This window comes from Miscanthus floridulus, chromosome 18, assembly GCF_019320115.1.
Source record: "Miscanthus floridulus cultivar M001 chromosome 18, ASM1932011v1, whole genome shotgun sequence".
NCBI classification, from domain to species: domain Eukaryota; kingdom Viridiplantae; phylum Streptophyta; class Magnoliopsida; order Poales; family Poaceae; genus Miscanthus; species Miscanthus floridulus.
The window spans coordinates 128251444-128262247 of record NC_089597.1 but is presented as its reverse complement, the minus strand read 5'-3'; the positions used below and the strand labels follow the sequence as shown (position 1 = coordinate 128262247).

Here is a 10804-nt window from a genome sequence, read left to right as displayed (position 1 = left end):
CTTCTAGCGTGGGCTTAGGTCGCTTGTCTTTGTCTTAGGTGTAGGAGGAGCCCCCAAGCCTCCGCATGGAGCGAGAGGGCGGTCAGGGGTCCCCCTGACTTTTTTGTTCGACCCTCACACATCCTTTTCGCTCGGATGGAGGGGTTGTTTACTGAGCCCATTCGGGTGCAAACTTGAGTCGCTGGGTCTCGGCAAGGATGCAGGAAGAGTCCCTAGCCTCTGCATGGAGCGAGAGGGCCATCAGGAGTTCCCCTGGCTTTTTGTACGCCCCTCATGCATGAGGGCTTGTTTGTCGAGCCCCCCTTGGGTGCGAGCCTAGGTCGCGGGGTCTCGGCATATCTGTAGGAGGAGCTCCCTAGCCTCCGCACGGAGCAAGAGGGCCGTCAGGAGTTCCCCTGACTTTTTGAATCGATCCTTGCGCATCCTTTTCGTTCGGAAAAGGCATTGTTTTGCCGAGCCCCCTCATGCACGAGCTTAGGTTGCTGGGTCTCGACAAGGTTGTAGGAGGAGCCCCCTAGCCTCTGCACGGAGCAAGAGGGCCATCAGGGGTTCCCCTGGCTTTTCGTATGACCCTCACGCTTCCTTTTCATTTGAAAGGAGTGGTGGAATATGCCAAGCTACCCTTGATGGGCGTGAGCGGTGGCATTTCCGGTGAGCTATTATCGGGTGAGTTCGAGTGGAGGCCCGTGCCCCGTTCGCTAGGGGTTGGCTAGTGGTCTAGGGACGCACTCCAAGAGTACCAGAGGGTTTCTCTAGTGGGTGCTGAGGTCATTCGCTGGGCCCCGGTGGCTCGGTGCCTCCCTATGGTGGGATCCCATTCGGAGACCTCCCTGCCAGTCTCGGACATGACTTAGGATGTCCCAAGCATTTCGCTTGCTTGGGCCTCGGCCCCGTGTGGGCTCGCCCATGGTCGTCCCTGACTCTGTTGCCCTAGGGCGACTGTCGAAACCCTTAGGGGCCCAGCCTTCGAACCCCTAGATCGTAATAGGCTCGGCACCCAGTTCCTTCATCTGAAAGGAATAGGGTGGGGGGAATGTCTCCCCCATCGGCTCGACAATGGTTGGCACGCCTTTTGAGGTGATTTTCTGGGGAGATGGAACAATGCCCGCTGCTGCCACAGTCGAGCATGACGTGGTGTCAGTGGATGGGATGTAACTGTTCCCGTAATTAATGAGGAAAAGGTGGGCACGTGGGTGGTAAAATCGGATCAGGGTTAACTGCACCGGATCTAGGGGAAACTTCCCCGATTTCATCGCCGTCTGCTTCACCTTTATCCTGCATAAATACGCAACGAGTCTCGCCCCTCCCCACCATACCTTGCCTATGTTAGCTCTACCTCCATTGAGCCATCGCTAGAGCAGTGGGCACTGAAAAGAAGAAGGGAGAAGGGCAAACCGAGAGGGAGGGAGAGAGAGAGAGACAGAGAGACAGACTCACCGCCACATTTGAACCCTCCACCACACTCATGGCTGGCGACATCATTGTTATCGAGGCGGACCCATGGGATCCATCTAACATCACTGTGGAGATGCTTCAGTTGCTCGTCGATGGCGGACTCCTTCGTCCGGTGACTAACCCCAATAGGCCAGAGTGGATCACTCCGTCGGACGAGCCAGAGCCGAGGCCTCGCGACGGTTACATCATGAGCTTCGTATCCTTTCACGAGTGTGGCCTCAGCATTCCAGCGAACCAGTTCATGCGGGCGCTCCCGCACTACTATGGCGTGGAGCTCCACAACCTCAACCCCAACTCCATCGTGCAGGTGGCCATCTTCGTCGCTGTCTATGAGGGGTATTTGGGGATTGCTCCCATTGGGAGTTGTGGCTCCATCTCTTCCGAGCGGGGCATACCACCAAGCCAATGGGAATGTCAGGCACGAGGAAGGCGGTGAGGGCCGGTGGCTGCACTCTCCAAGTGCGCCAGGACCGTCAGCACCTCTACATCTTGGCCCAACTCGCGTTATCCAATCGTTGATGGTACACGAGCTAGTTCTATCTCTACAACGACGATGGCGGACTTCCTCCCTACACTGGGTGGATTGTGGGGAGCTGCCTGGAGAGGTGGAAGTATGGTGTCCCGAGGGAGGATCAGACCAAGCTGTAGCCGCTCCTGGAGGGGCTTCAGAGGCTACGGGAACATAGCCTTACCATGGCTGTGGTTGTGGCCGCCTTCCACCGTCGGAGGGTGCTGCCGCTGATGGCACGGCGGCGGCGCCTGTTCGAGATGAGGCCGGATGAGCCAATTGTGGGCATCCGGATGTCTGCCTCTGCCCTCTCCGATGAGGAAATTCTCCGCTGGGTGAGGGAGACGGCGGAGGCGAAGCTGAGGAGTGGTGGTTTAACCACCCTCGTGATGCGTCCGTCGTGGGGGTTCCTTTTGCTGGTAACTCACGTGCCGCTGCAGCCCCTGAGCCCTCTCCGTTCCTTATTATTTCTTGTTCCCTCATGCGCGTTCGTCGTTCCTATAGGGGATGAGGGATGTGCGAGCCTCTCTGCCGCCCGTTCCTGAGGACGCGAGGCGGCGGGCGATCAACCGGGCACACACCGAGGCACAGAAAAAACAGAAGGACACCAAGGCGGCGAAGCACACGAAGCAGATCCTTGTGTGCGAGAAACTAGATGAGCGTCGCCGGCAGCAAAGGAAGGACAACCTCCCGTTGGAGGAGTCCCCATCACCGTCGCTATCGACGGATGCATCAGACGGAGATGATGAGGGCAAGATTGGGTGGGGTCCCCTAGACCATCTCCCTAACATAGGGGAGACGGTGCCCGAGGCATCGGCAAGCAGCCCAGCGCTCCTAGGGGGAGGAGGAGGAGCTGTCCCGGGGTCGGCAATTGCCCGCCCTGGGGCCGAGGCCGACACGCCCGAGGCGCGGGCGTTGGGCAAGCGTGCCATCAGCCCGTTGGGCTCGGCAGCAGTGGTGGAGCAGGTGGCGGTGAGGGCGACGCAACTGCACCCGTAGAGGACCGAGGGGACGCCGGGGTCCGTCGAGGACCAACCGGCGCCGATGAACACGGAGGCCACGCCTCTGCTGCCACCACCGTCTTTGCAGACAAGGGTCACCGTGCCAAAGCGGTTGCAGCCCCGCTCAAGGTAGGTGTATTTTTGGTGGAGCCACAGCGCTTTCCATTTGTTCTTTTGTCTTGTGCTGATTCTGTAAATGTTTTGTCCTTAGCCGAAAGCGACCTGCGGAGGTGCCTACCTTGGCGCCCCTCAAAGCGCTCAAGGTTAACCCCGACTCCACCGCCCACTGGGTGGCGGAGGCGCAAGCTGCCCTATAACATGGCGCGGCATCGGCGAGGGCCGACCCGAAGGAGCTGGCCACCCAAGGAGGGGTTGCCGAGGTGGCCCTGACATAGGCAGGGGAGGGAGCGCCTTCGCCCCGCGATGGCGAGGCCCATGGGTCGAATGAGGCCGAGGTTCCCTTGGCTACCGAGGCCACCAGGATCGAGGTCCTTGGGGTTTCACAGGCTGAGGCGATGGAGGCCGCAGCGCCTAGGACTGCCAGGGCCACAATGGTGGTGGCCGAAGCTCCCGCGACCACCGAGGCCATGATAGCGGAGGCCGGAGCCCCCGGGACCATCGAGGCCATGATGGTGGGGGCCGGAGCCCTTGGGACTACCGAGGCCATGATGGCGGAGGCTAGAGCCCCTAGGACTACCGAGGCCACGATGGCGGAGGCCGGAGCCCCTGGGACTACTGAGGCCACGATGGCGGAGGCCAGAGCCCCCGGGACTACTAAGGCCGACTTGATTACGGCGAGGCTGTCGGCCCAAGAAGTGGAGATGAAGGCAGCGAAGGCCTCGGTGACCCCCTTGGGTCAAGGCCCGCCGTTGTTTTGGGAGAGCACCCGGGAGGTCGAGGTCCTTCCGATCTCCTCCGACGACACTTCCCGGGTGCAGGAGATGACCGGCGCCGAGGTGGCCGGTGCTGTGGAACAGCTGGTTCTGACCCCGAGCGAGGGAAGCTCGGCCCTCGCACGAGTACGACCCGAGCCCCGTGGGTGGGATCACCCGTGTGTCCTGTGGCAGAGCCGGGACGACCCTAAGGCAGAGCCCTTGTTTGCTCTCGAGGACGCGGCTGAGGGTGGGTGTTGGGATACGTTCAAGCAGTATCGCCAGCTGGCAGAGCGGTCACTACAGACGGCGCTGTCCGTGGTGGCCGATGATCTACCTAGAGTCACCTAGGTTCGTGCTTTCTTTTCTCATGCGGTGGTCTTTTTTTGAGTTCTCTTTGTAGGGATTGACCCCTATTCTATTTCCCCCAGGAGCTCGAGACTCGGTCCCTTAGGAAGTCAGTCTTTCTCCGGCGGGAGAGGGACGTCTAGGACCAGCTTCAGCGACAAAAGGGGCTTCTTGCCGGCGCCAACGAGCTCCTATCAGTGCAGAGCATAGAGGTGGAGGACCTCCGCCTTCGTTGTGCCGATGCGAAGGTCAAGGCGGTCATGGCCCAGGAGTAGGTCGCCCCTCTGGCGGCGTGGGTCAAGGAGTTGGAGGAGGAGCTAACCCGCGTGTTCGGTGAGCGGGACGCCTTCAGGTCCTGGGCTGAAGAGGTGACGGCCTCAGGCAAGGTCCTTGCTGGACAGCTAGGGGCGGAGCAGAGCGCACACCAGCTGACGAAAGGCGCCTTGGATGAGGCCCTTACAGCGGCCGAGGCCTCGCAAACCGAGACTATGGTTTAGAGGGGAAAGGCCATGGGTGAGTCCTATTCCCCTTGTTTTATTCATTTTTTCTTATGTTCGCTCCCTAACTCCCTGGTGTAACGCAGAGCTGGGGAGTGAAGCTTCTAGGGTGTCTGAGGCTTCTTGGGTCGAGGCCCAGCACCTGAAGGAGGAGGCTGATGTTTCCCGGGCCAAAGCCCTGCGCTGGAAGGAGAAAGCCGAGGCCTCTCGGGTCGAGGCCCGACGCTGGGAGTAGAAGGCCAAGGGTGAGTCCCATAGGCTTCCATCCCTATTTGGCTTGTTTTCCCTCACGCTCAACCCCATTCCATTTCCTGTGGCGCAGAGTCGAAGGCGGAGGTTACCCGGGCAGCCAAGGCTTCCGTCGTGGTGCAGATGGTGCTCGAGACCGAGATCAGGGAGCATGATGCACTAAAGGGTGCCGCCTGCAAGGCCCTAGAGGTCGAGGGGGTTCAGTCAGGCAACTCCCTTGGGAGCTGTCTGATTGCACTGAGCGGTCAAGTGCATGAGCGGCTCCGAGGAGCGCTACAAATGGGCGTCAAGCGCACACTGGTCATCATCGCCTCGCACTACGTCGGTGTTGACCTCCAAGCCATCAGTGATGGCTATGTCTTGCCCGGTGATGATGAGGAGGCCGACGAGGCGGTGACGAAGCTGTTAGAGGCGGTGGAAGGCCCTGGCATGGTGCTGGCAACGTTGTTTGAAGAGGAGGTGGTCCCTCCCCCGCCGTCTACCAATGCTGGAGGTCCTGAGCCTTGACCTGGGCCCAAGCGGCCATGTAAATACAATAGGAATTAACTTTGTATCATAACGCTTGTGGCCGTCAAGGCCTTTCTTTTAAAGTACTCGTGTTTCTTAATCGTTTGTCTTGTATTTCTGAGCCTCTGCCCTCTTGTTGTCTCTGATCAGATTTCTTCGCAAAAAACTTCCTCAGAGCCTAAGCCATCCCCTGGGCGAAAGGTGGTGAGGGAGTGTCGTAGCCTGGAGGCTTAGGCTGTCTCGCGACTCTACCGGCCTTCCGGCCCTAAGATGGGCTTTTGGTCCTTGGGTTTTTCGCAACCGATTCGTCAGAGCGTGCTAGAGGGTTTGGCATAGGAGTTTTTTTTGAAAAATGACTAAAAAATGATGCGTGGGACTTAGGGGGGAATCCCCCATCTAGCCCCCGAGGGAGGCTCGGTTCTGCGGAGGTAGAGTCGGGTCTCCCTTACAGTGTTATCGTATTGCTGAGACCCACGGTGGGACCCATGGTGGGCTCGGAGGGGGTTTCTCAAAAAATTAGAACAACTAAAGAACGCTTCTCAATTATATTCCGAGGAACAATATGTATAATGCTTGGAAATTTAAGGGTAAAAGCGACGTAGTTGTTCAATGTTCCAAGCATTGGTGAAGATTTCGCCCTTCTCGTTGGCTAGCTTGTAGGTCCAGGCTTCAGCACTTGGGCGACGATGTACGACCCTTCCCATGGTGGGGTCAACTTGTGGTGGCCCTTATTGCTCTATGCCAGCCTCAACACTAGATCGCCTATCTTCAAGTCTTTGCTTTGAATGTGCTAGGCTTGAAAGCACCGTAGGGCTTGCTGGTATTTGGCCGAGTGTAGTAGCGTGACATCTCGGGCTTCCTCTAGTTGGTCGAGGGCGTCCTTGTGGGTGGTGCGGTTGCTTTGCTCGTTGTAGGCCTGTAGCCTTGGGGAACCATATTCCAAGTCAGTGGGGAGGATGGCCTTGGCTCCATAGACCAGGAAGAAAGGCGTGAACCCCATGGCTCGACTTGGAGTGTTCCCCAGGCTCCAGATGACTGATGGGAGTTCAGCGAGCCATTTCTTGCCAAACTTCTTCAACCGGTTGTAGATTCTTGGCTTGAGGCCTTATAGAATCATGCCGTTGGCACGTTCTACTTGGTCGTTGGTCCTTGGGTGTCCTACGGCCGACTAGGCCACACGGATGTGGTGGTCATCGCAGAATGTCAAGAATTTATTGTCGGTGAACTATGTCCCGTTGCCGGTGATGATGGTGTTAGGGACCCCGAACCTATGGATAATGTCAGTGAAGAACAGCACTGCTTGCTCGGATTTGATTCGATTGATCGGACGAGCCTTGATCCATTTGGAGAACTTATCGATTGCTACCAGTAGATGGGTGTAGCCCCTGGGGGCCTTTTGCAGAGGCCCGACCATGTCGAGCCCCCATATGGCAAATGGCCATGTAATGGGAATGGTTTGGAGGGCCTAGGCTAGGAGATGTGTCTGCCGCGCATAGTACTGGCATCCCTCGTAGGAGCGTACTAACTTGGTGGCATTGGCAACTGCCGTCGCCAGTAGAACCCCTGGCGGAAGGCGTTTCCGATGAGTGTCCAAGGCACCGCATGGTGCCCGTAGGCCCCTGTGTGCAAGTCCCAAAGTAGGGCTTGACCTGCCTTGGTAGTGATGCATCGTTGGAGGACACCGAAGGGACTTCACCTGTATAATTCACCATTGCAGAGGACGTAAGTTTTGGCTTGTCGCGCAAGTCGTCGGACTTTGGTCCTGTCACTAGGAAGCTCTCCCCGAGCAAGCCAATCAAGAAACGGGATTCGCCAGTCCATGTCCTGGTCGTTCTGGGGAGGCCCGGTGTTGATTTCCATGACCTCGGGCTTGGTCGAAAGAGTCTTGGTAGCAGAGGGGGTGTCGAGCCCTGTGGTGGTTTCGGCCGGTGGGCCCTCTTCCATTGCCAAGGCGTAGTCAATGGAAGGCTTGTGGAGGTCCCTGGCAAAGACGTTCGAGGGGACCGAAGCCTGTGCCGAGGCCATCTTTGCCAGCTTGTCCATAGCCTCGTTGTATTTCTGCGTGATGTGGTTGAGCTCGAGACCGTCGAACTTGTCTTCCAGGCGACGTACCAACTTGCAGTATACCTCCATTTTGGGGTCGACGCAGTTTGACTCCTTCATGACTTGAGCGACAACAAGCTGCGAGTCGCCCCGAATGTCAAGACGCCGTACTCCAAGTTCGATGGCGATTTGCAAGCCATTGACGAGGGCCTCATACTCGGCTGCGTTGTTGGAGGCGGCGAAGTGGAGCCACACCATGTAGCGCATGTGTACTCCGAGAGGCGAGGTGAAGAGCAGACCCGCGCCTGCCCCAGTCTTCGTCAGAGACCCATCGAAGTACATGGTCCAGCATTCTGTCTGAATTTGAGCAGGTGGCAGTTGGGTGTTGGTCCACTCAGCCACAAAATCAGCCAAGACCTGAGACTTAATCGCTTTTTGAGGCTCAAAAGTCAATGCTTCCCTCATAAGCTCGACAGCCCACTTGGCTATCCTGCTCGAGGCCTCCTGGTTATGGACTATCTCTCCTAAGGGGAAAGACGATACCACGGTCACTGGGTGGGACTCGAAGTAGTGACGCAGCTTGCGCCGAGCCAAGACTACGGCGTAGATCAACTTCTAGATGTGGGGGTATCGTGTTATGGTCTCAAAGAGCACTTCACTGATGAAGTAAATAGGTCGTTGGGTGGGTAGAGCATGCCCCTTTTCCTGCCTCTCTACTACTACGGCAGCGCTGACCACTTGGGTCATTGCGGTGACATAGAGTAAGAGAGCCTCGTCTCTGGCCGGCGGTACCAAGATGGGAGGATTGGTGAGCAGTGCTTTGAGCCTGTCGAGGGCTTCTTCGGCCTCGGGGGTCCAAGAAAAGCGTTCGGATTTTCTCAAGAGGCGGTACAAAGGCAAGCCTTTTTCACCGAGGCACGAGATGAAGCGGCTCAGGGCTGCAAGGCACCCTATGACCCTCTACACTCCCTTGAGGTCTCGGATTGGTCCCATGCCAGTTATGGTCAAAACCTTCTCCAGGTTGGCCTCGATGCCGCGTTCTGAGACTATGAACCCCAAGAGCATGCCTTGGGGGACTCTAGACACACACTTCTTGGGATTGAGCTTGATGCCCTTCCCTCTAAGGCATTTGAAGGCTATCTTTAGGTCATTGACGAGGTCCTTAGCCTTTCTAGACTTGACCACGATGTCGTCCACATAGGCCTCGACTGTTCGCCCAATGTGGTCGCCAAAGACCTGGGTCATGCACCGCTGGTATGTGGCCCCTGTGTTTCTGAGGCCGAAAGGCATAGTCACGTAGCAGTACATGCCGAATGGGGGTGATGAAAGAAGTCGTGAGCTAGTCGGACTCTTTCATCTTGATTTGATGATAGCTAGAATACGCATCAAGGAAAGACAGGGCCTCGCACCCCGCAGTGGAGTCAACGATCTGATCGATTCGAGGTAATGGGAAGGGGACTTTTGGACAGGCTTTATTCAAACTGGTATAGTCTACACACATCCTCCATTTCCCATTTTTCTTCTTGACTAACACAGGGTTAGCCAACCACTCTGGGTGGGATACTTCCTTGATGAACCTGGCTGCTAAGAGTTTCTGCACCTCCTCGCCAATGGTTCTACGCTTCTCCTCGTCGAATCGGCATAAGCGTTGCTTCACCAGTCTGGAGCCAGCCTGGATGTCCAAGGCGTGCTCGGCGACCTCCCTCGGTATGCCCGGCATGTCCGAGGGACTCCATGCAAACATGTCGGCATTCGTGCGGAGAAAGTCGATGAGCACAACTTCCTATTTAATGTCGAGGGTGGTGCTGATCCTCAGCGTCTGGTCATCGGGGCAGGCGGGGTCAACTGAGATGAGCTTGATGGTCTCCGCGGGCTCGAATGCTCCCGCATGACGCTTGGAGTCAGGTGCCTCGCCACCGAGTTGGTCAAGGTTGGCAATGAGGGTCTTGGCTTCCACGAGAGCCTCGGCGTACTCGATGCACTCGATGTTGTAGTCATATGCATGTTCGTACGTGGACTCAATCGTGATGACACTGTTGGGACCTGACATCTTGAGCTTGAGGTAGGTGTAGTTGGGGACTGCCATGAACTTGGCGTAACATGGCCACCCTAGGATGGCATGGTAGGTTCCCCTGAATCCGACCACCTCGAAGGTAAGGACCTCCTTGCGGTAGTTGGAGGGGGTGCCGAAGCAAACGGGAAGGTCAATGCATCCGAGGGGTCGCGTGTGTTTCCCTGGCACGATGCTGTGGAAAGGTGTGGCGTCGCCCCGGAGCGTTGACCGGTCGATCTCCAAGAGCTCTAGGGTGCTGGTGTAGAGGATGTTGAGGCCGCTACCTCCATCCATCAACACCTTGGTGAGCCAGGTGTTGCCCACGATCGGGTCGACGACGAGCGGGTACTGCCCAGGATTCGGGACATGGTTAGGGTGGTCCTCTCGATCAAAGGTGATCGCCTCCCGAGACTAGTCAAGGTATCGGGGAGTGGCCACCTTGACCGAGAAGACCTCTCGGTGTTCCCTCTTTTACTGGCACGCCATAAGGCATGCCGAGGGTCCACCAAAGATCATGAAGGCATTGTGCACCTTGGGGAACCTGTCGTCCTTGTCATCGTCCCAGTCGCCGGCGCCTTTCTACTTGGCATCGTCGTCGTGGAGCCCGAGCCTAGCATAGTAACGCCGCAGCATGGAGCAATCCTCGAGGGCGTGCTTTACCGGGCCCTAGTGGTAAGGGCAGGGTTTCTTAAGCATGTCGTCGAAGGGCCTGGGCCCCCTGGGGCCTCGAGGATTCTTGTGTTCTATGATCGCGACTAGATCGGCCTCGAAGACGGCCTGCTTCCACTGGTGACCCTTTTTCTTTCTTTTGGGGAGGTGGGGAACTGAGGCCTCGGGGCCTCATCCCTCCGCTTCCCCTTAGCGTCATTCTCGGGGAAGATGGCCCCAACAGCCTCTTCGCCCGAGGCGAAGTTGGTGGTGATGTCGAGGAGCGCGGCAGCTGAGCACGGTATGTTCCGGCCTAACTCTCGGACCAAGTCTCGGTAGGTGGTGCCAGAGAGGAAAGCCTGGATGATTTCTAAGTCGCCGACGCTGGGCAACTCGGTGCACCATTTAGAGAAGCGCCGAATGAAGTCTCGGAGAGACACGTCCAGTTTCTGGCGACAGCTCTTAAGGTCCTAGGAGTTTCCAGGGCGCACGTATGTGCCCTAGAAATTCCCAATGAAGATCCTAACCAAGTCGTGCCAGTCGTGGATCTGTGAGGGAGGAAGGTGCTCGAGCCAGGCTATGAGCAGGTCATCATCCGCACCACCTAGCTGACAAGCCAGACG

General features: G+C 57.5%; 1 protein-coding gene across 1 annotated transcript; it reads right to left on the bottom strand.

Annotated features, from left to right (window-relative positions):
- Window positions 1-9263: 9263 nt before the first annotated feature.
- LOC136524649 (uncharacterized) lies at window positions 9264-9566 on the bottom strand. The gene has a single exon (XM_066517932.1). The coding sequence runs from the start codon at window positions 9564-9566 to the stop codon at window positions 9264-9266; it is 303 nt and encodes a 100-aa protein (XP_066374029.1).
- Window positions 9567-10804: the final 1238 nt, after the last annotated feature.